At 29.8% G+C, this 25,966-nt stretch overlaps 1 protein-coding gene and 1 long non-coding RNA gene across 3 annotated transcripts; one reads left to right on the forward strand and one right to left on the reverse strand.

Annotated features, from left to right (window-relative positions):
• Positions 1-1,447: 1,447 nt before the first annotated feature.
• Positions 1,448-12,800, forward strand: LOC102597972 (probable glycosyltransferase At5g03795). 2 transcript variants are annotated; one of them, XM_015311231.1, is made up of 6 exons: positions 1,448-1,765; positions 1,850-2,125; positions 3,160-3,446; positions 5,236-5,468; positions 12,165-12,322; positions 12,485-12,800. In XM_015311231.1, exons 1-6 carry the CDS (start codon positions 1,589-1,591, stop codon positions 12,584-12,586), a joined length of 1,233 nt encoding a protein of 410 aa, XP_015166717.1. In that variant the 5' UTR covers positions 1,448-1,588; the 3' UTR covers positions 12,587-12,800. The 2 variants fall into 2 exon arrangements, with proteins under 2 accessions (XP_015166717.1, XP_015166716.1); XM_015311230.1 differs by lacking the exons at positions 12,165-12,322; positions 12,485-12,800 and adding exons at positions 6,043-6,200; positions 6,350-6,888 and having other exon boundaries at positions 1,452-1,765.
• A 1,325-nt stretch (positions 12,801-14,125) lies between these two features.
• On the reverse strand, positions 14,126-15,145 carry LOC102598297 (uncharacterized). Its single transcript, XR_367694.2, has 4 exons — positions 14,983-15,145; positions 14,838-14,903; positions 14,687-14,725; positions 14,126-14,583 (listed from the first exon to the last, which is right to left on the reverse strand). It is a non-coding gene; the product is annotated as an uncharacterized lncRNA (long non-coding RNA).
• Positions 15,146-25,966: the final 10,821 nt, after the last annotated feature.

Raw genomic sequence — 25,966 nt, forward strand, 5'->3', positions numbered from 1 at the left:
TCAACTCGAAATCTCTAACTGATTTAAGAGTTGAGGGATTTTATTCAATTTTTGTTAATTATTGATTAATTGTATATTTGTAGTGCAAAGGAGAAAGGAGCAATAAATGTGATACCTATTATAAGATATTAACGAAGTGTCATAAAGGATCAGGTATTTTTATTTTAATATTTTTTATTATTATTTTGAAATAATTAATTAAAAGTATTGTGTTTGAGCCTTCAAGATTAGTTGAATTAGTAAATTTTGAATGTCGTATAATTAAAAACAAAATAAAATCTTGATAATATTGTCCTAATTCCGTCTGCTTCATATTATTTATTTATTAAAATTGTAACATATGAACTTTTTTTTTGCTGCAGCTACCATTTCAACAACAGATATTGGCTCAAGTCTTCTACTTGATTCCTTTTATGGCGTAAGTTTTTTCATTTGATATTCGATAGTTACTTTAAAAACTGATTAATTTAAATTTATATCGAGAAATTTCATTTTGATTTTTTCCAAAATTCTTTGCAAATTGAGTTGTGTCATTGATGATATTATATAATTTTATATATATATATATATATATATATATATATTGAAGGTCGCTTTCTTTTAAAATACTATATCTTTTATTTTTCAAATATTTATTTGCCTTCAATTTATTAATTAAACGAATTTTTTTTTATGTCTACACAGTGCATGAGAGAGGCTTATCCGTTATCAAATAGCCAGAACGCATGCAGAGAAAAATACAGCAAATTGATGAAAATTAGTTATTTTGTTTCTCCCTTTTAATATGTTATTAATAGTGTAATTATTATGATTTTATTTAGTTATAATCACGATTGACTTTGAATTAACATTTCATTAGACAATGCAATTCCTTAGTTTTTGTTATTTATAGTATGATATTTAATTTAATCCTATGTATTCTTTTTATTTAATCAAATTTCTCCTCTTTATAATCATCTTATAATAATTAATAATATCTTCTCTTTAAATGTTCTCTTCGTTGTTAAATATTTATGTGAACATGCTTCATGATTAAAAAGATCACATGCATCAACATGAGACTGTTCAAAGTTGAATTGAAATCGATAGTCTGAACATCATTGTCATACAAAATAACGAATTAGAAATTTCACATTTCTCTTGCATTTTATATTCTATCATATCCTTAGACCTTATTTAACAATTTTTAAATATAATGTAATTTGATTAGACATTAAATTTAAGAAACATGAAAAGATTTTAATACGTTATAAAACTATCTTTATTAAAATAAATAAATATTAAAATAGAAGAGTACATTTTTGTGTGTTTTTTTTCTTCAAATAAGTGGAATTGAATTTGGATAAAATATAGTATATATTTATTAAATAAATAAAATTTTATTTTTTTCAAATAAACTAAAAAGAAAAATGTCACTAAATTGAAACAAGAAGCAATAAATATTCTAAAAGTAGAAATGTTTATGAATGTGTATTTAGGCCTTCAAATCTGGTGAAAAGCCCAAATCCAGTCAAACATTTCACTTCCGAGCCCAAACTTCTCCCCTTCACCGGAAAATTTCCGCCGGAATCGGCCATCTCCGTCGGCAATGTGGTCGACGAAACTTTCACAACCACCGGCATCTAGTTACTGCAGTCTCCAAAGCTCCCTCCTCTCTCTCGCCATCTTAACCCTACTCTCCTTCACATACCTTTCCCTCAAATCCTTCCACTCTCCTAATTCTCCTTCTTCTGAAACTCCTTCGCTCATCGTACAATCATCTCAGGTACTGCTTACATTTTCTTCTAGATTCTTCTAGAACATGCTTATTTATGCTTGTTTTAATTAATTAATTTATTTGCGATTTAAGGTTGTTAGAGCGGAACAGGAGGTGTTATCGGATGTGTATAATTCGCCGGGAGTGTTTAGGTTGAATTATGAAGAAATGGAGAGGAAATTTAAGGTGTATATATATAAAGATGGAGATCCGAAAACGTTTTATCAAACTCCAAGGAAACTGACTGGGAAGTATTCCAGTGAAGGATATTTCTTCCAGAATATTCGAGAGAGTAAGTTTGTTACTGAGGATCCAAATGAAGCTCACTTGTTCTTCATTCCGATCTCTTGTCATAAGATGAGAGGAAAGGTAAGCATTGTGTTCTACAGTATTCAAAATCTTATTTTGATTTGCTTTTTGGTGTTAGATTGGTGTTATTTGATGTTTACGAAATGAATTTTGGTTGGATATGGAATGTTGTGCAAAATAGTCAGATATTAGAAGTTCAGTATAATGCATGATTTACCTAATGTGCTGAAATTTTTGAATGGAGAGTGGCAATGAATACCTTATACAGTTGCATCAGGTGGCTTCTTTTTGTAATCCATTTGATTGGTGATAGAATCTCTAAGTTCATTGGTATGATTCGATTAGTTTAACAAGGTTGAAAGGCATTTGCTTTTTTCTTAGCTGAGGATGTTAAGTAGGACTGGCAGATCGGGTAACAAGGAGTGAAAGACATGATGGCTAATTTTTGTCTAATTCATTTAGATCTTATGCTAGAGAGGGTGCATGAATGAGAAGTACAATTACTTCGGAGTTTACTCATTACTGTTGGCTATAGTATAAATAATCTTCTTAGGAATCAGAAGTCCGATTCCAGCATCTATTAGTGCGGGTGTGTTAGCTGAATGTGTCAGTTTTTCTTATCCAAGTGTTAATTAATTAACTGGAAATGCCGCAACCAATGTTGAGAACAATGATTTTTCATTTATAAGGGAACTGGGAATCACGGTGTATGTAGTAATGTCGCTTCTTTCTCCTTTGCACTTATTGTGTAAAGAACTTTTCTCTTTTGGCCTTTCCTATTGTTGCTATATCCATGTAACGTGTGCTGCTTGTTATACTTGTGTAGTACCAGCTCTTGGTTTGTATAAATTATCATTCTGCGCCAACATTGAAAAGTCTCGTACTTCTGAGAAGACATACATTTGGCTCATAATCTAGTGAACGAGCTTCCTTTTCAAAAAATAAAATAAAATTGTATCCTGATCCTAGCTTTTTGAACATAAATTTTTTGAAACACATATACTATTTAAGATGGGGGTATTCGGCAGTTGGCACTACCTAACTTTTGGGACTCCTCATATGTTATGTAAGAATTCTTTGATGATGGAATGCAGGGAACATCATATGAGAACATGACCATAATTGTACAGAACTATGTTGATAGTTTGATAGCCAAATATCCATACTGGAATAGAACCATGGGTGCAGATCACTTCTTTGTTACCTGTCATGATGTTGGTGTCAGGGCAACTGAAGGGCATCCCTTTCTTGTAAAGAATGCAATCCGTGTCGTGTGCTCCCCTAGCTATGATGTTGGATATATTCCGCATAAGGATGTTGCTCTTCCACAAGTTCTGCAGCCATTTGCCCTTCCTGCTGGAGGAAACGACATTGAGAACAGGTAATCCTGTTGGATAATGAATGTGCTACATATTAGATCATTCTCTTCTCATACAAATTTCTACTTCTTTTTGTTCTTTAGTCCCTTTTTCTGTTTACACATCCAACATGGTTACCTCTATGTGAATAGTAGAATCCGACATTTCATTGAGCCCAAGGATGAAGGAAACAAAACCTCTGCACCAGTTTAGTGATAGTTTACTGACAGAGACTGCAGTTCTATAGCATTTGTATACTCTTCCTCTCAAGCTGGGCTCTGGTGTTACCGCCAGTCCGCCATCATGCACAATAGTTTTTCTCCCATAGCACTTGAATTACACCATTAAATATGGAAAAATTGGAAGATGAAAGAATGACTAGTGTATGCCCTTTGCTCCAAACTGAATACCCATTCCTTTTCTTTTACTTGTCCTAATGCTATGTTTAAGAAGACATTTTTGTCTTTACCTTTCAATTATTAATAATATCTCACTATTAGAGTCCACATGCTCAGCCCCTTCGTAAGTGTAATTCCACATATTCGGCACTTTCTAAGTAACTGACTTTTCAGCCCTTTTCTGCGACACATACCTTTCTTTAAAAGTTTTAATTCAAGCTTATGATCTCGCTGTTACAAATATTTATAGCAGTAATTTTCAACTGCATCTTTTGTGTACCTTCCCTTGATAATTATGCTTCTCAGTTGCATCTACTATTGCCTTTGACATCTCTTCATATTTGCCTTCTTCTTTAGTATCTTTTATGTTGATCTTCCTTTTTGTGGGCACAAACAACAACAACATACCCAGTGTAATCCCACAAGTGAGCACATGTATTTATAAATTTCATGGCCCTTTTTTATGAAAAGGTAGAAATTTTATCAAACAGTACCATAAAGGTACTGAAAATCTACAACTGAAAAGAGTCTTCTGTAAATTGAAGGACTGCAGAAGATTTAACAGTGATTCTAAGTCAGAAACAATACTCTTCTTACTCAACTGATAGATACTTTTTAAATATCTTTCATGGCCATTTGTCTTAGATTTAACTGAATATCATACATCAGTAGATTGATCAGGTAGTTCTATCTTATTCTTGGAGGCCCAATACAATTAGCCTTTTTAACTGAGAAAAGTCCCTCTGTAATCAGTTAAGTAAAAGACAAAAAAGAGATTTTGGTGACCTATATGTTTTCAAGCTTTTACTGATAAATTTTCAGATCTTTGAGGTTGTACAAATCCGTAGACCTCCCAACAAAAGATAGGTGCTTTGTCCGAACTCACTTTCCATGTAGTACTGTAGATCCATCAAAGGACAAATGTCAATTTAATAGGCTGTGAGAAGATATTTTCAAAACGTCTTAACTTAAAAAGGGCCGAGTGGTTATCTTATTCTGGATTATTGGTCTTCTGCCCTCAAAAACTCATTCTGGAAAGTTAATGATTAATATTTAAAAGTATGCACTTGACCCAATCTTCTTCCTTTAGAGGAGGAGACTTTAGAAGGAACTAATACACTCTTTGCCCTCCCCACTACCCAATCATGAGTCTTTGTCATGAACTACTTTCTGTATCTTGTAGTTGGAGTAAAAAAATGTAGTCTGGTTTGTCACTTATGCATGAATGGTCACCTATCACTAAACATTTGCATAGCCTATCAGTATATATGCGTAGATGGTCAAAAGCTATTATAGTGAAGATAGCATGTCACGAACAGAGATCCTAATTTGTACAGGACAACTTTGGGTTTCTGGGCAGGTCATAGAAACTCTAAAAATAGCATGTCACTAACAGAGATCCTAATTTGTACAGGACAACTTTGGGTTTCTGGGCAGGTCATAGAAACTCTAAAATCAGGGTTATCCTGGCACGACAGTGGGAAAATGACACTGAATTGGATATTTCCAACAATAGGATAAACAGGGCTACAGGACCTCTTGTTTATCAAAAGAGATTTTACAGGACAAAGTTCTGCATATGTCCAGGTGGTTCCCAGGTTAACAGTGCTCGTATAACAGACTCAATACATTATGGATGTGTTCCTGGTAAGGATTTGAGCTTTTTTGACAGCTTGAAAGAGTCGTTGAGACTGTTTTATTATGTTGTCTTATCTTCAATTAAGCACCTCATGATACACACCAAGTTGAGCGATGGTAGAATTTCTTCTTAGAATGACTACCTTTTCCTAGCTTCTCAGTTCTTGTGGAAATTATGCCGAATTTATGATAAGCTTTTAAGATAGGATAGGAAAAGTTTGTAAGATAGTGTGAAACCAAGTCTTTGATCTTCATTCACAAATTCATTTTTTAGTCTTCTTTCTCTGTTTGAGAAAATGATCTTCTTCTCTCAAGCGAAGGCAAAAGATAAAGGATCATTGTAGCTCAGGCGCTAGAGGTCATACGGGAATGCGGGGGGGGGGGGGGGGGGGGGGGGGAGAGAAAGAGAGTGAGCAGACGAAGTAATTAGTCACCAAGTTAAAAACAATCTGGCGTGAAGGAATTCATAGTGAAATGCTGTTCAACATACTTGTTCACCTTTTTTTCTAAACCTATCTGATTGTTTAACTTACACCATGCCTGCTTCCTAAATCTCCACTACTTTTTTGGGTCATCATTGCAGTGATACTTTCTGATTACTATGATTTGCCATTCAATGACATTATTGATTGGCGTAAGTTTGCGGTCGTACTGAGGGAGAAGGATGTATATGACCTAAAGCAAATTCTCAAGAACATCACACAAGAAGAATTTGCCACCTTGCATAACAATTTAGTAAAGGTGAGTAACATCTTTGATATCCTTTTGAGTATTTATACCCATCGTTCGTACATAATGTGCTAGTGAATGTGAGAAGACGCAAATTGCATTGCTAACTCGAGAAGAGTCTATATCAATAAATTTCTTATGACTAATCTTCTTTTTGTCAGGTTCAGAAGCACTTCCAGTGGAATTCACCTCCTATAAGACATGATACTTTTCATATGGTCATGTATGAACTCTGGCTTCGCCATCATGTGATCAAGTACTAGACCAGAAACTATGAATACGATAAATCAAGTATAGGAAGAGCAGTCTACTCAACTTGGTTCCCAAGGAAAACAAGTATTGGGGTGTCTAATTCTTGGGCCTCTTTGTGGTTTAGCCTCAAACCCAACAACTTGTCCAGCCGTGTTCACAACAGTGTCTATGTTAGGGCATTCCAAGGTAGAGGGAGGGCCTATAAATTTCTGTCTTAGAGTCTCGTTCGGATTTAACCAAGCATCTTTCCAAAAGAGAATGTCTTTTCCTTGAGAAGTAAATGTAGAATGTCTTTAACAAAAAATTTAGAGCAATTTTCACATATAGCAAACATAAAAATCATATTTGTATGTTATAGCTATAATTTGCATAATTGCGCTGCATAACAAATTTTATGTTTGCTATGGAGCTTTTGATTTGTATAATTCGCTAGATATATCCAATTTTATACAAATTGTTCAGTTTTATATAAATTCATTTATACATTGTATTTTGTATAAGATCTGTATTTGTATAATTATAAGTCTATATGACAAAATTATATGTATTTGTATTTGTATTTGTATATACACTTTTCTCTCGCTTTATACAAACACAAACGCATTTTATACATTTGTATATCGAATGGCTAATTATATACTGAATCAGATGACAAAAAAATGGGATGTTTGCTGCGAATTACAAATAAAATAAACTATGGAGTAAAAAAAAACAACAACTTTCACATATATCAAACATAAAAATCATATTTGTATGTTATAGCTATAATTTGCATAATTGCGCTGCATAACAAATTTTATGTTTGCTATGGAGCTTTTGATTTGTATAATTCGCTAGATATATCCAATTTTATACAAATTGTTCAGTTTTATATAAATTCATTTATACATTGTATTTTGTATAAGATCTGTATTTGTATAATTATAAGTCTATATGACAAAATTATATGTATTTGTATTTGTATTTGTATATACACTTTTCTCTCGCTTTATACAAACACAAACGCATTTTATACATTTGTATATCGAATGGCTAATTATATACTGAATCAGATGACAAAAAAATGGGATGTTTGCTGCGAATTATAAATAAAATAAACTATGACTATAACATTTAATTTAAATTAATAGTTTGTTATTTCATACAATTAAATTGAAATTTGTAATTTGAAACACGTTTTGACTTTCGACCATGTGAGTGGCTATGAATTATTTCAGTAAGTGCGAAAGGGGCATTGTAAAGCGAAATTGTTATAAGAGAGGGAGCACTGTTGTAACGAAATCTTGAGGATTTGAAAGCTTAAACGCCTATTTAGTTGTTATGTAGTTCGGAGTCTTAAAAGTGCAACTAGGAGTGTAGTGCATTTTTGGAGGATGATTCAATATGGCGATGACGTTAATATTTTGGAGGGTTGGAGAAACATAGTTCACAAGTCCATGATAATAAAAATATGTTTATCGTTTTCCTAGTTTAGGCAAGGCATATGTCACTATCTTACCAACCTACAAAAAGGATGTCTACAAAATGTGTTAAAAGCTTAAGCATGCTATTGACCAACCTCATGATACAATAGCTAGTTTTTACTGATTAGCGAAACTCGACTCTTGGTAATGTGTTAGATCGTCTATTGTTTTTCGTACTGACCTTTTCTCTCTGACCTATGATAACGTTTTAGTGTAGCGTTTAACTGGTATTCGGTATCGATAGGTTCAATGGTTGTAAAGTGCCTTCAATTCTAAGACTTTATAAAGTACTAGATGCAATGTTGACAGGGTACTTAGGGAGCACTCATTGTGGGAACATAGAAACAAAAAAAAAATAAAATGATATAAGCTCTTTACATTTTGCAATTTGCTTGTTTTATTTGTTCTTCATTTGTTTGTCATTCAATGATGTAGCAATTAAAAATCCAGCCTAATTTTCCAGAGTAAAGTTCGGGGAGGGTAGTAGTACGCAATATTTACTCTATCTTGTGAATGTACGAAGATGGTTCACGATAGATTCTTAGGATGTGTGTGCAATATTGATTTTGATAGATGTTTGGTTAGTATGCAATCTTATACATTTTGATAGACGTTTGGTTTGCATGCAATCTTATACTTTTCTGGGGGAAGGTATTTAGATAAACACTCGGTGTGTATGTAGTTTTATTTTTATCTTGTGGGGAAAGGTGTTTAGATAAACCCTCAGTGTGTATGTAGTTTTATTTTTATCTTGTGTAAGTAGAGAAAGATAGAGAGGGTGTTAACGATAGAGTCTCGTAACAAATTAGGAAACATGTCATACTAGAATCGAAGAGTAAGATATTAAGAAAGTAAGAAAAAGGAAACCAGACAGCACTCGACTACTTACTAACCTTCTATTCGAATGCTCGATTTTCATAACTCCTTATCTAGACTGATAAGTTGTAGGTGTGTCATATCTTTTATCATTTATTAGTGTAACAAGATTACAATATATTTTCAGTCATTTACATAATCAAACTAGAAGTTAGTGAATGAACACTAAATAAAGAGTTGTCAAATAACATCAACCTGAAATATCATGTAACTGAAAGTATTTCAATATATTTATCTAAATATTTTCTTCCTTAGATTTTTTTAATTTTTATTTTAGTTTAAAAGGAGGTCATTTCATTGCTTTTTCTTTTTCAAAATCATTTCGTAACAGGCTGCAGTACACCTTACCCTAACCAAAAGATGGAAGTGAACTGGCAAATAAGAGTCAACAAAGGACGCGTATAGTATTTTGACAAAAAATTTCATGATTCAATTTGAGTTAGATACAGGCGGTACAACTCAAAATTTAACGAGTTAAAACAGATTGATAAAATGAGCTGAGCTAATAAATGAATGAGTCAATACTTGATCCAAATTTAGATGGATTGGTCGAGTTATGATTTCATGGGGTGATCTCTATGTATAATAACTAGCAAGTTGATCGCGAGATGTCATTGAGATTGCATTTTGAAATTTTCAACATGGAAATGATGGATGTTATCAACTCAATCAAACAAAGAAAAGTTGATGACCTTTTTAGAAGATATACTAGTTACATCATATAAGGTTTTTGATGTTTTGTCAGTTTGAAACCATACTTTGGCCCATTTCTCACTATGGTTATGAAACAAACATAATATAATATTGAAAAAAGATCACATATAGAGACAATATTTGTTACCTATTGGTCAAGAAAGTTTTGTCCAAGTTTAAAGACCAAATCCTGGAGTTTTTGCAGCAGTGCGCCGCGGTCGTCGCATCAACAGGTGGAGGAGAGTGTCATGTCCCGCCACTTTGCCAGTTGAATTTTGCATCCGGATAGGGACGGAAGAGTCTAGAGTTGTGAGAAGCTTATGGAGAATTCTAGAATCCTTTAGATATTTCAAGAAGGCTTTGGAACATCCTAGATTATGTAGAGTTTTCTAGAGAGGGACCAAAGTGTAAATACTTTAGAAACTTGTAAGGTAATTTTAAATTACACTTTAGCCCCTAGGTTGTAATATAAATAGAGGTGCTATTCATTTGCAAGGCATCACTCAAGTTGTAAAGCATTCTCCAAGCTAATACAAAGCCCAAGCTAATACAAAGCCTTCTTTTCAAAGTTGTCTAATCTTTCTAAGTCTTTCCTTTCATTCTCTTAGCGATCTAGCTTCAAAAGCCTTACTTGAGCTTACAAGAACGTGAAAGCGTCGTGAGTAAGTTGTCGAGTGCCGTACGAAACAATAGTGAAACTCTAAGTGTGTGACAGTTGGGTCGCTAAAGTCCAATATATTCATACTAAGTGTAATAGATATGCATATGTTAAGATAGATATGCAGTGATAAGTATTAGACAAGAATAAATGTGATTGTGTTCAACAGAAAGTGCAAGTGCGCATATCGAGGATAAAATGAACAAATGTCGTTTGAGATAGTTTTTCATGTTTTGCATTGACTTATAGATGGATTGGTCCATAAATATGAAATCGTGGTGAATGAAGGTGCTAAAATAGGGCGATATATATACACCTATAACTACATATAATAAATATATTGTCTTGAAAGACATAAAGCCTCTTATAATCTTTGTAGACCTAGCAAAAAATAGAGCACAATCAAAGAAAAAAAAAGGCTTTATAGGCGATACCTCATTGACAACTTCAGTTCTATTTTCTTCATTTCCCTCGGTAATTTCAGTAATTCCCTGTGAAAGAATAGAAGAACATAAATATCACAAAGGGTGATTATTCAAAAAAGGATAATAAGACTGCATACTTCATTTGAAAGTGTATATTTATATTACCCTTCTGACAGTATTCATCCATGGCCATGTTGCATCACTTTGATGCAGAGATTTCGGAAACTAATTATTCTTTTTGCCGGTGGTGAATATACTGCAGAAGTAGGATGTAACAGAATCTTTGTTCTTGGAGGCCCAATACAATTAGCCTTTTAACTGAGAAAAGTCCCTTTGTAATCAGTTTAGTGAAAGACAAAAAAGAGATGCTGGTGACCTATATGTTTTCAAGCTTTTACTGATAAATTTTCAGATCTTTGAGTTTGTACAAATCTGTAGACCTCCCAACAAAAGATAGGTGCTTTGTCTGCACTGTAGTACTGTAGATCCATCGAAGGACAAATGTCAATCTAATAGGCTGTGAGAAGACGTTTTAACTTAGAAAGGGCCGAGTGGTTATCTTATTTTGGATTATTGGTCTTCTGCCCTCAAAAACTCATTCTGTAAAGTTAATGATTAATATTTAAAAGTATGCACTCGACCCAATCTTCTTCCTTTAGAGGAGGAGACTTTAGAAGGAACTAATACACTCTTTGCTCTCCCCATTACCCAATCACGAGTCTTTGTCATGAACCACTTTCTGTATCTTGTAGTTGGAGTAAAAACTTGTAGTCTGGTTTGTCACTTATGCATGAATGGTCACCTATCACTAAACATTTGCATAGCCTATCAGTATATATGCGTAGATGGTCAAAAGCTATTATAGTGAAGATAGCATGTCACGAACAGAGATCCTAATTTGTACAGGACAACTTTGGGTTTCTGGGCAGGTCATAGAAACTCTAAATCAGGGTTATCCTGGCACGTCAGTGGGAAAATGACACTGAATTGGATATTTCCAACAATAGGATAAACAGGGCTACAGGACCTCTTGTTTATCAAAAGAGATTTTACAGGACAAAGTTCTGCATATGTCCAGGTGGTTCCCAGGTTAACAGTGCTCGTATAACAGACTCAATACATTATGGATGTGTTCCTGGTAAGGATTTGAGCGTTTTTGACAGCTTGAAAGAGTCGTTGAGACTGTTTTATTATGTTGTCTTATCTTCAATTAAGCACCTCATGATACACACCAAGTTGAGCGATGGTAGAATTTCTTCTTAGAATGACTACCTTTTCCTAGCTTCTCAGTTCTTGTGGAAATTATGCCGAATTTATGATAAGCTTTTAAGATAGGATAGGAAAAGTTTGTAAGATAGTGTGAAACCAAGTCTGTGATCTTCATTCACAATTTCATTTTTTAGTCTTCTTTCTCTGTTTGAGAAAATGAGAGTGAGCAGACGAAGTAATTGGTCACCAAGTTAGTTAAAAACAATCTGGCGTGAAGGAATTCATAGTGAAATGCTGTTCAACATACTTGTTCATCTTTTTTTCTAAAACTATCTGATTGTTTAACTTACACCATGCTTGCTTCCTAAATCTCCCCTACTTTTTTGGGTCATCTTTGTAGTGATACTTTCTGATTACTATGATTTGCCATTCAATGACATTGTTGATTGGCGTAAGTTTGCGGTCGTACTGAGGGAGAAGGATGTATATGACCTAAAGCAAATTCTCAAGAACATAACGCAAGAAGAATTTGTCACCTTGCATAACAATTTAGTAAAGGTAAGTAACATCTTTGAAACTTAATCTGGATTATCCTTTAGAGTATTTATACCCATCGTTCGTACATAATGTGCTAGTGAAGTGAGAAGACGCAAATTGCATTGTTAACTCGAGGAGAGTTTATATCAATAAATTTCTTATGATTAATCTTCTTTTTGTCAGGTTCAGAAACACTTCCAGTGGAATTCACCACCTATAAGACATGATGCTTTTCACATGGTCATGTATGAACTCTGGCTTCGCCATCATGTGATCAAGTACTAAACCAGAAATTAGGAATACGATAAATCAAGCATAGGAAGAGCTTGAAGTTGTAAATAATTGTTTCTTTCTCCGCGTTTCTGGGCGTTAGAGAGAGGTCTTAATGGAGTCAAAACCGCTGAGGCTGAGATCATGAGAGAGTTGTTTCTTGTGTAATTTACGTGATCTTTTTTTTGTGTGTGTTTATCGAGGAACATCGTTTAGCTTTTGTTCTTTAGAGGATGAAGATTAATTCTTGTTTGTGCAACTACAAATTAAAGGATATTATATAGGTGTCATTTTCAGGTAATTTATTCATTTGTTCTGTAGATGCAATTGGATTAATTCAAGGTGTAATCTGAATCATACTTTAATAAAATATAGAAATAGTAAGACATAGAATGATTATACTCTAAGGGGTCGTTTGATTTGAATACAAGTTATGTTGGGATAAGTTATACTGAAATAAGTTATACTGGGATAGTTATGTTGGGATTAGTTTTTATTGCTTGTTTGATTTGTCATATTCAAACTTATATTCATTGGATAATTTTTAAGAATAAGTTGTTTATTTACAAAAATACCCTTCACCCTATTTAGTTTTTTTCCCCATTTTCTTTGCAAGCTTTAGTTGTTCATTCTTAAAAATAAAATTTCCATCTTATTTTAGCTTAAAATAACTCTGTGTATGCATTTTCATGATCGTGTCGTGGCTTTAAAATAAAACTTTAATCTTATTCAACTTAAAAACAAAACTTTCATCTTATTTAGTTTAAATGTTTATGTGTGTTCATTTCTATGATTGTGCCGAGTGTTTTTAAAATTAAACTTTCATCTTATTTAACTTTAAAATAAAATTTCCATCTTATTTTGATTAAAAATAAAATTTTCATCTTATTTAATTTTAAAATAAAACTTCCATCTTATTTAGCTTAAAAATAAGACTTCCATTTTAAGTTTACTAAAGTAAGAGAAATTTTATTATTAAAGTTATCTACATTTTAATTGATATATAAAATATAATTTTTAAGTGAGTAATAAACTAGTATTTAATTAAAAATATGTAATTTAATTTAGTAGTGGAGTGAACATTTTAAGAAAAATCAAAATATAAATAAACATAAGAATTAGGCAAATAAATTCAACTTTATAATATATTTCATAAGTAAAAATTGTATTTATAAAATATGATTTTTAATAGAAAAATATATTATCATAAAAAATAAATAATTAAGGTTGTGAATGTTATTATAAATGTTGTTAAAAGTTATGTTAATACATAAATATAAAAATGGTGTATAAAAGAGAGTTAAAGGGGATTTTTTGCCATTTTACATACTTTATCCTAGGAAAAGTTATCTTGGGATTACTATTCCATCCCAATGAGGAATAACTTATCCCATGACTAATTGTTTATCCTGGGATAAGTTATCTCAACCTTTGCAACCAAACACGTTAAAGCCACTCAAAAGTTATTCTGAAATTAATTCTTCTTATCCATTACACAACAACCCCTAAATACTGCATATGTAATGCAGGAAGCTCATAAAAACATTAGACTGACAGTTTTTTTATTTATTTATTCAAGAAAAGATACTATATGTGGTACAATGTTCAGAAAAAATGTTCTCCCTAACCCTCAAAAATATCAAGTCTATTCCTTTTGCCACAAAGGCATTTAAGCACAATGCATTTAAGGCATTTAATTCTAGAAGTAAAATCGCCGTTCTACAACAATGTTCAGAAAAATGCACTACCCTAGGCCTCAAAAATATCGAATCTAATTCTTTTGCCACTCAGAAATATCTAATCCCTTTGCCACAAAGGCACTTAAGGATAATCCATTTGCCACAAAGGCACTTAAGGAAAATCCTTTTGCCACAAAGGCATTTAAGGATAATCCTTCACTTAAGGATAAAGGTAGAAGTAACATTGCCGGACACTCATGATTCATTGGGATTTTCCATCGTGTTTTCTTGCTGGTTGGGATTTTCTACTTCTTGCTGGATTTCCTGAATTTCCTAAAAACAAAGAGAATTTTTTTTCAAAATGGGGATAATTAAAAATTTCAGAACAGAGAATAATTCAAAATTAAGGCAAAAACACAACTCAAACACTCCATACATCATTGGAATTTTCCATCGTGTTTTCTTGCTGGATTTCCTGAAAACAAAGAGAAAAAAATTTCAGAACAGGGGATAATTCAAAATTAAGGCAAATTAGAACAAGGGATAATTAAAAATTAAGGCAAAAACATAACTCAAACACTCCATACATCATTGGGATTTTCCATCGTGTTTTCTTGTTGGTTGGGATTTTCTTCTACTTCTTGTTGAATTTCCTGAAAACAAAGAGAGAGAAATTTCAGAACAGGGGATAATTCAAAATTAAGTCAAAAACACAACTCAAACACTCCATACATCATTGGAGACTAAAGCTTCATGCGGCACTTGACAACTTACTCACTACTCTCCAAGGTCTTTGAAACTAAGATCGCTAGAAAGACTTAAAGCGGCACTTGACAACTTATTCACTAATCTTCCAAGGTCTTGAAGAGTTAAAAAGTTTTGGAGGAAGGTTTTGTATTTACACTTGGTTGATAAGTTTGCAAATGAGAGGCCCTATATTTATACTAATTCATAGAGGCCTAAGTGTAAATAATAATTACTTTACAAGTCCCTACAATGTTTACACTTTAGTCTTAATCTAGAATTCTCTACAAATTCTAGGAAATTCTAAAGCCTTCTTGAAAATATCTAGGGGTTCTAGAATTCTCCATAAGTCTCTCCACAATTCTAGATTCTTCCTTCCTTATTCCGATGCAAAATTTGACTGGCAAAGTGGCGAGACATGACATTATGCTCGATGGACAACAAAAGCTTTTGCCTAACGAATTTTCTGAAATTAAGGCAATATTTTTTTAAAAAGAATTGATAGGTTGGGCTAAAAAAATCAAGACAGCCCTTGTAGAGGCTATTTGTGAACATATACAAAGAAGGAAGTTTAAATGAAATGGGCCTTGATTATGAATTTCCTTTTGGCACATTACATCAAGATGAACTTCATGAAGTATATTACAAAAGGGAAAACCAAAAATAAAATGAAATCTTACAAGATGATTTAATTGAAACATAATTTTATAATGTGTGTAGTAGATATCAACACGGATTGTTGTGGGATAGTTAAGATCTCTTCACATTAATTCTGTTTTCGGGTTCGAACTCTGAATTTAGAAAAAGTTCTTGTTAGGAGTGTCACCCCTATAAATGGATCCTACAGTATACGATTCCAAATTAATCGAGTTGTAATGCGGGTATAATTTGGATTCAAAGTTGTATCAGTTCACTTGAAATAAGCATTACAAATCAAAAACCAGAAAACATAATTATTATAAAATGTATATAAATAAATATATTAAATTTGACAAAGCCCTACACAAATAAATATATTACATTTGACTAAAGCCCTACACTACTGTCAAACTCATAGTTCTTCCAGGTGATTCATGGCCCAATACAAAATCTAATAAATAAAACTCACACTTTATGTCCACCAACTAAATATATTTATCTCATTTATAAAAATCAAATAATCAATTTACTGCTAATCTACATGGAGTCATTGTTCCTTTTTCCATTATTTCGATTGGTTTTTTATTACTGTATTTTCTTTTATATCAATTTTTAATATGCTATATCTGAGTCGAGGGTGCATCGAAAAATAGTCTCTCTACCTTTATAATGAAAGGGTAAGGTTGAACACACACCACTCTCTTCAGATTCCACTTGTGGGGAGTGGCGGAACAAAAAAATTCACTAGCTAAGTGGGTCTAAATTATATGAAGAAGTAAACACACAAATTAACCGATGGAGATTTAACATTTACTCACATACCTGAAAAATAATTTTAACCAAAGGAAATTTGGATAAACCCTCTAGGCCCAAACTGGTGTCGCCCTTTACACTTGATATGTTATTATTGGTGTTACTAATCTACATAGAAGATAACTTAAACAAGTTGTTCTTGTGCTCTTCTTGACTAAGTAAAACCACAAGGTTATGGAAGGGTGACAATTGTACCCCTCCGACCTTAATTAAACACAAAGATGTAAAGTTCGAGCTTTGAAAATGAAATTTCTTCTGTTAGTGAGCATCTTACTGCTCAAAATTAGACTTTCTTACACGAACTCAAATTAGTCGTATCCCAAATCGAGTACCATACCTTGTCAACGGGAAACCAAGAAAAAAAAATAATTTAATTCACACATATGTATTGTATTTTTTTAATTTTTTTTTTGTTGGTTATGTTTCACGTTGGCTTTGCAACTACGTGAATTATTACTTTTGAATAGTCCAATTTATTTTTGGTTGAATAATCAAGAAAAGGTATCTGGTACTATATTCAAGTCAAAAGAATAAGACATGAACCAATAATACAATGTACAATATTTTTCATAGAAAAACAAAACTAGTACTTGCTATTAATTGGCTAAGAAATTAATTATAATATGGTTTTAACTAAACTTCATGCATAAAACACCAAACATCATTAAATGAGAATCAATGGAGGAATCCTATTAGAACAAGCAATTGATCAATTTTTCCATATTGGCTATCTTTGGTTGTTGGGGGAGGGAAGAGAAAATCGAAGTTCGATTTAACTCAACATCACAAATTAACTTAAGAAGTGAACTGAATAACGTTTGATTCAATATATATATATATATGATCATCGCAATTCAATAGATAAAATTCATTTACACAGTGGCGTAGCTAGAATTTCACTTAAGGAGTGTCAAAATATAAATAAATAAAATCGTATGAAAGTCAAGAAATGTCAATATAACATATCTACATAAAAAAATATTTTTATTCTAGTTACATAATTTTCCGACGAAGGGGTGTCGACCGACACCCCTTAACAACATGTGGCTCCGCCACTGCATTTTTATATATTATACAATAATGAACTATTGGTTTGGACTATATAAACTATATATACACATATATAAAAAATTGATCGTATATTTACAAATTAAAGTTCATTAATTTTAAATTCTGAATTCACCAGACTCTAAAAGCAGGGCACAATAGGTCACAAGGTGAAGATTGTGTCATATGTTCAAACAGATAAACAGTCCAAAAGTTGAATGAAAAGGTGGAGGATTATGAGTTCATTATCTCATAGAATTGCGTCATGCAATATGGAATTTATTTTTATATATAATATAGGCAAAAGGTTCTTATCCACAAACCATAGACAAAAACATAAAGAAAAATAATAATTATAAAAATAATAATTTTGTATAGAATTTTTTTAAAAAAAATTATGTAAAAAGTGACAAATAAAGATTTCAAGATTTGAAGCATCTAAATATAACTTGCCGGCATATTGATGCTTTTAAAAAAAAAATTAATTAGAGAACTGAAAGATGACAAATTAAATTTAACCATATAATTAATTACTTCTATTATTATTATTATTATTATTATTATTATTATTATTATTATTATTATTATTATTATTATTATTATTATTATTATTATTATTATTATTATTATTATTATTATTATTATTATTATTATTATTATTATTATTATTATTATTATTATTATTATTATTATTATTATTATTATTATTATTATTATTATTATTATCGACGAGTTCGATTGGAAAAAAAAAGTATGTAAGGTATCTTAGATTTAAGAGGCTGAAACCCTTTAAAAGTTTGATTTTTTCAGAGATAAAGACAATAGAAATATGTCATTTATTAATTTTTTTCCTACTTTAAAAGAGTTATAACGACACTTTTTTTTATTGTTATTATTATTATTATTATTATTATTATTATTATTATTATTATTATTATTATTATTATTATTATTATTATTATTATTATTATTATTATTATTATTATCTTCATTAATTTTATTTTACTTTTATGGAACGGCATATTCTCAAATCAAACAACTATGCTAAGCCAAAGAGAATTACTTGATCGAGATTTCATAGGTATAGTAGAATAGATACTACCAATAATAGGTAAATAAAAGTGTTTCTAATTAAAGAAATTGAATTTTTAAGATCGATTTAATGCACATTTCATTATGATATCCAAATAAGTTGGCATTTCGAGTTCACATCTCACTATTATTTAGTTGGATAAAAATTGTTCAAACACACGTTTAGGATACTATCTTAAACCATACCAAACATAATAATTATATTTTTTTTGTCATTTTCTTCTAAAATAAAAATGTCACATCTTTAGTGGTCGTTTATGTTTGGAAGTAAACTCAAAATATTCTTCTAAAGACTAGTTTTGATTCTTCAAATTTATTGAGTAAAGTAAATATTTATAGTTTTAGTTAAATATTAAAATAAATTATAGATTATTTTTTTGGGTTTCTTATCGGACATATGATTTTGTATTGGAGAATGGAGCGTGACTAAATCTGAATTGAAGCATTGTAGGGTCTATTTCTGGTGGCGGCACTATCAACCGAATTTTTTCATTGCCAGGTGTTCAAATACAAAATTCATATTAAGGATAAAGGAATACCAGTAATTCATGTTGATTAATATAATATTTAATCAGTGACAAATCAAGAATTTTAAGATTGTGGGTGCCATTCTTTTTAAACATAAAGTTGGTATCAATCATAAGATAGAAGTGCAAAAAAATTTGAACACAAAAATAAAAAGAAGTTAATAAAAAACTATTAACAAAAAGTTAAAAACTAAATGTAAAAAATAATTTGAACACAACAACAACAACAATAATAATAATTAAAAAAAATCCTAGAAAGTGAACTAAGAACGAAGAAAAAGAAAATATATTTTAGAGAAAAAAAGAAGAGGGGAGCACGAAAATAATTGTGCTAACCCAGAGTCGAACTCTTACACCTTGGATGATTGTTATCCGTTGTATGGTTAGTTTGAATATAATGCCTGTTTTGATTGTTACTTAAATTATACCGTATCGTATCATTTAAATTCATTGTTAGATAACGATGAAAAAACCCATTATTGGAACGATCGATTTGGTGTGATCGCGTCTTTACCTTAATATTTTTTTCTCATTTTATCTTTATTTATTAATTAATAATTGTATTTCATCTTTTACCCTCTCTTTTCGTAGTATCTATACTCCGTATCCTACTTTCTAGTAGGTTAATCATTCAAATCATAGATATATGACATTATGTAACGACGGAGAACGATACAACTTATTCAATCACTGTATTCATTAAAACAATATAGTACAATACAATACAACACAATACAATATAATATGATACATTATGAAACAACACGTAACAACCATCCAAACAAAGTGTTAACATTTCACTGATTCAATTATTGCACGCAACCAAAACACCAACATAAAAATATATAATATCCAAATTAATGGATACTCAAGCACCCGAAACAATATACATGAGTATGCTCCTGAATTTAACATGTGCTTGAAATAGAGAGCACACCACTACTAGATAATTGCTAATTCCATAAAAAAAGTTTCATTGTTTTCAATGGATTTTATCGTTTTTTCTTTAATAGCTGTTGATATTTTTAATCCACTTCTAGGGTCTGATATAATTTTTTAAAGTGAATTTTTTCTTCACAAATTTTGTTAAATATTTGATTGTGAGAAAAAAAGCATAGTTAAATTTAATTGATCAAAATTGTTTCTAAAAACACGTTTAATTATCAAACTACCAAACATAACAAATCATTTTTTGTCATTTTCTCTTAGAATACCAAGCATACATGTGAGTTATGTATTTATGTATTGTGGACCTAAAATAGTACCAATTAAATTAAAGTGTCACTCTCTTTAATCAGAAACTATATTCTAGTCCACATATTTTAACCCTACATGTTTTCACGAATTTAACTTTATTTTTTTCAGTTTATATTTTCATATTTTTAGGAAAAAAGAAGCCAAAATGACAAATATAAAATGATGTGGCTCAAACATAACCCAGAATTCAATAAATGTTTGATGGGACATGACAACAAACAAAGCAGGAAAATTATTTAGGGTTCACAAAAGAAAAACAATTAAAAATTACCCCATATGTTTGGAATATGAGTGTTGAGTTATACTTAATTCGAGTTTTGATGATTGACAAATATTACATAAGTATTAGATTTAGCAGATCTTAATAAAGAGTTAACGATATTTATGATTGATAAATAATAATAGGAACCAGATTCTTAACATTTCTATTATCAAAGAATATATAGTAGCAAAAGTTCTATGCATCAGAGAATATAGTAGCAAAAGTTCGACATTATAATATATTGTTTCAGCTTAATAAAAGGTAATAAAATAACAATAACAACATACTCATAATCGTAAACTCATAAGTAGAATCTCAAAAAGATAAGATATATGCATATCTTACTCTTGATGTAAAGGTTGTTTCAGATTGAATTTCGACTATAAATAAGGTACTAACAAAGTGTAATAATTTATCAATTTTAATGAAAATTATAGTGAGAAAAATTCTAAATGATTCAACCATAAGATTTTCCAAATTTATTAACTCGACTAATTGAGATCTACTTTGTGTATGTAAATTTTATTAAAGGGAAAACAACACAATAATGAGAATCGGTTTAATAAAAATAAATTTAAACTCAAGGTATTGATAAAGAGAGAAGAAATATCATTCATTATGTTATATCTTTGATGATTTTATTGACGGACTCTTTTCTCCCTAAGATGAATTTTTTCCAATAAATTAAGTTGATTTACCATTGTTCAATTTTCCTTATCGATTTATTATGGATAATCTTGTAACTTAATAACTTGACTAGTTGAGAATTTTGAGATTTTCTTTTGTGTAAGGTTTAATAAAGGAAAAGCACTCACTAACGGATTTAAAAAAAATTGAAAATGAATTCGAATTTGAAATCTCTTATTAAAAATGGAGGAATCTCATCCATCCCACTATATTCCTCCTCGATGATTTTGTTGACTTGGACAATTTTTTAACCTAAAACAACGATTTTTCTCCAATAAATTAGGTTTATGTTCAATTTTAATTTTCTACTCTATTTATTGTAGATAGAGTAGAATTTTTTTTTCTACTCTATTTATCATAGATAGCTTCATATAAATTTATTAACTTAGACTAATTGAGATTTGCTTTGTGTAAGTTTCACTAAAAGAAAAAAACGTGCACTAACAAAATCTCTGTTTTTTTTTTAGAGAAAATAGATTCGAATTCGAGACAATTAGTTAAGTGTGAAGGAATCTCCTTCATTTCATTATATCTTTCGATAATTATTTCATTCACTTGATCTTTTTCTACTTAAAACAGAGAATTTTCTCCAATAAATTAAGTTTATTGTTCAATTTTATTTCCTACCCTATTTATTATAGATAGCTTCATAAATTTATTAACTTAGACTAGTCGAGAATTTTGGGTAAATTTTCATTTTAAGGAAAAATGTTCACTAATGAAATGTTTTTTTAAATTGAAAATAGACTCAAACTTAAGATATTTGGTTAAGATCGAATGAATCTCATTCATTCTACTACACCCCTCATAATAAAAAAACACCCCTCGATAATTTTATTAACTTGTCGATTTTTCAACCTAAAATAACCAATTTTCTCCAATAAATTAGGTTCATGTATTATCACTCTATTTTTCTTACTTGTGGAAGATAAGCTTTATAATCTACTTGTTTAAGATAAGCTTTATAATATATGGTTTATAATAATCTAATTAGGTAAAATTATTATGGTCATTATTTTTTTATGAATGTTCCTTCTTTTTTGTGCGTTGAATGCTGAAATCATCAACCTATTAATTAAAGAAAAAAATATACACTACTTGTCATGAAGCTTAAAAAAGTAATAAACTAACAAATTGTTTATGTATATAATAAGTAAATTATTTTGCTACAAAATGTGTAGAATAGAATCAAAAAAATTTAGCCTCTTCCTCCTAATAACTTGATTCCTTCACCTCAAATTTCATCCCATGCAAATATATAGGGATATTAATACTTTTGATCGCTAATAATTTTTTAGATTTAAGCGATGTATTTTAAAATTGCGTGAATCTAAATAGATAGTGAACTGAGTTGTTACATAAATTTTCATATTTTAACCTCAATTTATTGAAATGTATATTTTTAATCCCGTTACTCATGAATTTTCACAAATTTATCGAATTATATGTTAAATATTCAATTACACACATGTTGAGTAAATTTGTATTTTAACTCCATATTTTAATAATATTTATAGTTCTAAATAAAAGATATTTCTTTTGTAAAGAGATCAAAAACTTACATTTTAAATAATTACTTAAAAAATATTTTTTCTTAATCAAATATCGGAAGGTCCAAAAACAATAATCTATCAGTATAAGGGGATAAAAATTGTTATTATCCAAAAGAATTTAGAATATATTCCTCAATTGGAAATTCTTTGATTTACTATTCTTTATTTAGTCAAATCAAGTGTATAACCAAGAGTCCAAGACAACTATTTTTTAATTTTTCTTTCTTTTTGGATAGGGTACTATAATAGAAAATTTACCTTTTTATATTTCTTGATCCCCCCCCCCACCCCCACCAAAATAGAATGCTTATTATTTATTAAATATATATGTGGTAAAGGAAAAAGTATCATTATTTATTTCATGATTGTCTCATGTCATTTAACATGTTTAATTATCAGCTCGTTAGATTAAGTTCTTGTCTTATGTCATTTAACATGTTTAATTATCAGCTCGTTAGTTAAGTTCTTGTGTCTGTACGAAGTTATCTTTGTTTGAGAGTGATTTATTCTGTAATGTAAAAATTTATAAGGAAAACTCAAATTTTGTCGAGCTCTAATATAGATATTAGATATCGAACACAAAAAAAAGTTTATTTTCCCTTTAAGGTGGTAAAATATTTAGACCTTGAAACTTCTAATCATGAATAGGAAAAGTAATGTATGCTTTATTATCACTTCTCTGAAAATAAAAATAAAAATAAAAATATAAGTTTGTATACAAAATACTTCGCGTTCAACACAAAATCACTCTTATCTCAAATAGTGTAATGTAGACAACCTGCTATATTAGATAAGGATCGAGTCCTACTTTAAGTTTTTCATTTTTTTTTATTATTCCTCTTTCTTTCCTCTTTTTTTTTCTTTTTTTTTCTGTCAAGATCTACAAGGATTTAAATATGGCATCAAAATTACGAAGTGGAATAGAAATTTGGATGATTCCCTTACATATCCTATCATATGAACAACAAGACAATGTCTTTTTTTCTAAAATATAATTTCTTTCCATATTCGTATTAGAATCTCATTTAATTCAAATTCATGTCATATATAATTTATTAAAAGCAAAAACGCTCCTTATTAAGATTTTCTCTTTACCAAAAATTTAAACCTAAAATTTCTGATTAAAGATGAACAAATCATATTCATTCCACCATATCTGTTATGATATTACAAATTCCAGCCAAACCAAATAATGAAATAAAAAAGACCAAATTAAGTAGCTCACATATAAAGTTACCTTATTATTATTATTATTATACATGCAACCTTATTATTATTATTATACATGCAAACGTAACATATAAGATATTGGAAACACGTAAAGGATTTTTTTTTTTGAAAAAATCTAGAAGTTCACACCTAAAATTTGGATCTATGATTTAAAAAAAATTAAAATAATATTAAACTAGAATTTTTTAATTTATCTTTACAGATCATAATTCACACGTTTATATGTGATAATAAGAAGATTAATTGTTATCCTATTTGATTTACATTGTTATTTAAATTGAACCCCTTAATAATATCTACCTTCGTCTTTGTTAGTAGACAATGAACTATAGTTAGAGAAAAAAAAATTAAAAATGAAATTAATAAATATATTCGAGGTAAATTCAAAATTTTAAGGGTTAAAATGCATTTAAAAATACAATTAGAATACAGAATGAAGTTTATAGATCATACCATTAATACATTATTATAACAAAATTTGTTAAGATTAATATAACAAATACGTATTTCAAATTAACATCTTAAATTTCATTTTAAATATAAAAATCATACCATTAAGAAAAGTAGTGATTATTCATGAAAGCATTTGTGCTCATTACATTGCCATTATCTAGTTTGAGTTGATAGGATCAATTTTAAATTTATAAAGCAAAAACAAAAATAATAAATAAATAAATAAACTTACTAAAAAATAAAAATTGAAATGGGATTGCTACAACTCATCACAATACCCATCACTCAACCCCAACTCATTCTCATTATTTTTTATTAGACATATATAAATATTTTTAGAATTTCTATTTGAGTACCAATTTTTTTTTTAAAAAAGAGTAAGAAATTACTTATTTTCCTAAAATAATCTTTCCATGAAAAATACTTTCCTCCATTCTGAACATACTTAAGGGTTAAAATGATAACTTGATATTTGTTGCTGGTGAGAAATAACATGTATCTTGTAGGATTAGTCGAGGTACAAATAAGCTAGCCGGAACACCATGATCATAAAAAAAAAAAAGAGAAAAATATACTCAATTATATTTTGATTTTTTTAAAATAACAATTAGTATTATAAATTATTTATTTTTAGTAAGGACAACAAGTAAAATGATCCAATCGAAATAACAAACAATGTTTATGTTGATTCCATTTTTAGTAATCCCAATAACGACACTAAAATATTGTCCAGAGTGGAAAAGGTCACAAATGAGTTTAAGTTCAAACCTTGATACTGTAAACTTTGTTTATACTCTAATAAAAAATTTAATAACTTGATAAATATTACAATACGTAGTATGTTATAATATATTGTGGTAGATCTAAGATTTGAATATTGTGGAAGTTCGGAATTCTATTATAGATCATTTGATTATTTTGAGTTTGAAATTTATTATTTAAATTTATTTAGCAATTTTTTATTTTTAACATACATAAAAAGTATATGAGGTAAACTAAGTGAATTCTAATAAACTCGCAACTAATTAAGCACTTCATTTGTCTTTGATAATATGGTTAAACAATATTGATACGTATAAATAATTATTTAAATTTAGTGTATATAATATAAATTCAAAACTGATTGCACTTGATATTAACATATATTTACATCAATTTAATAAATATATAACACATGTCTTAACTTGCGCTTTTATTGTTTCACCATAGTTAATTAGTAGACATATGACTCACGTAAACATCATATGCATATAAGTTTTTATTGATTTAGGGGCTTCATTATGAGTTTACGTAAACTTAATTTAAAAAAATCTACTAATTACTTGCCAGAATTCATAAACTTCAATTTTAAATTCATCAGTGTAACAAAATTAATCCATGAAAAGATAACTCTCTCAAATTGAATAAGTTTG

The sequence above is a fragment of the Solanum tuberosum genome, unplaced genomic scaffold (genome assembly GCF_000226075.1).
Source record: "Solanum tuberosum cultivar DM 1-3 516 R44 unplaced genomic scaffold, SolTub_3.0 scf00152, whole genome shotgun sequence".
Taxonomy (NCBI): domain Eukaryota; kingdom Viridiplantae; phylum Streptophyta; class Magnoliopsida; order Solanales; family Solanaceae; genus Solanum; species Solanum tuberosum.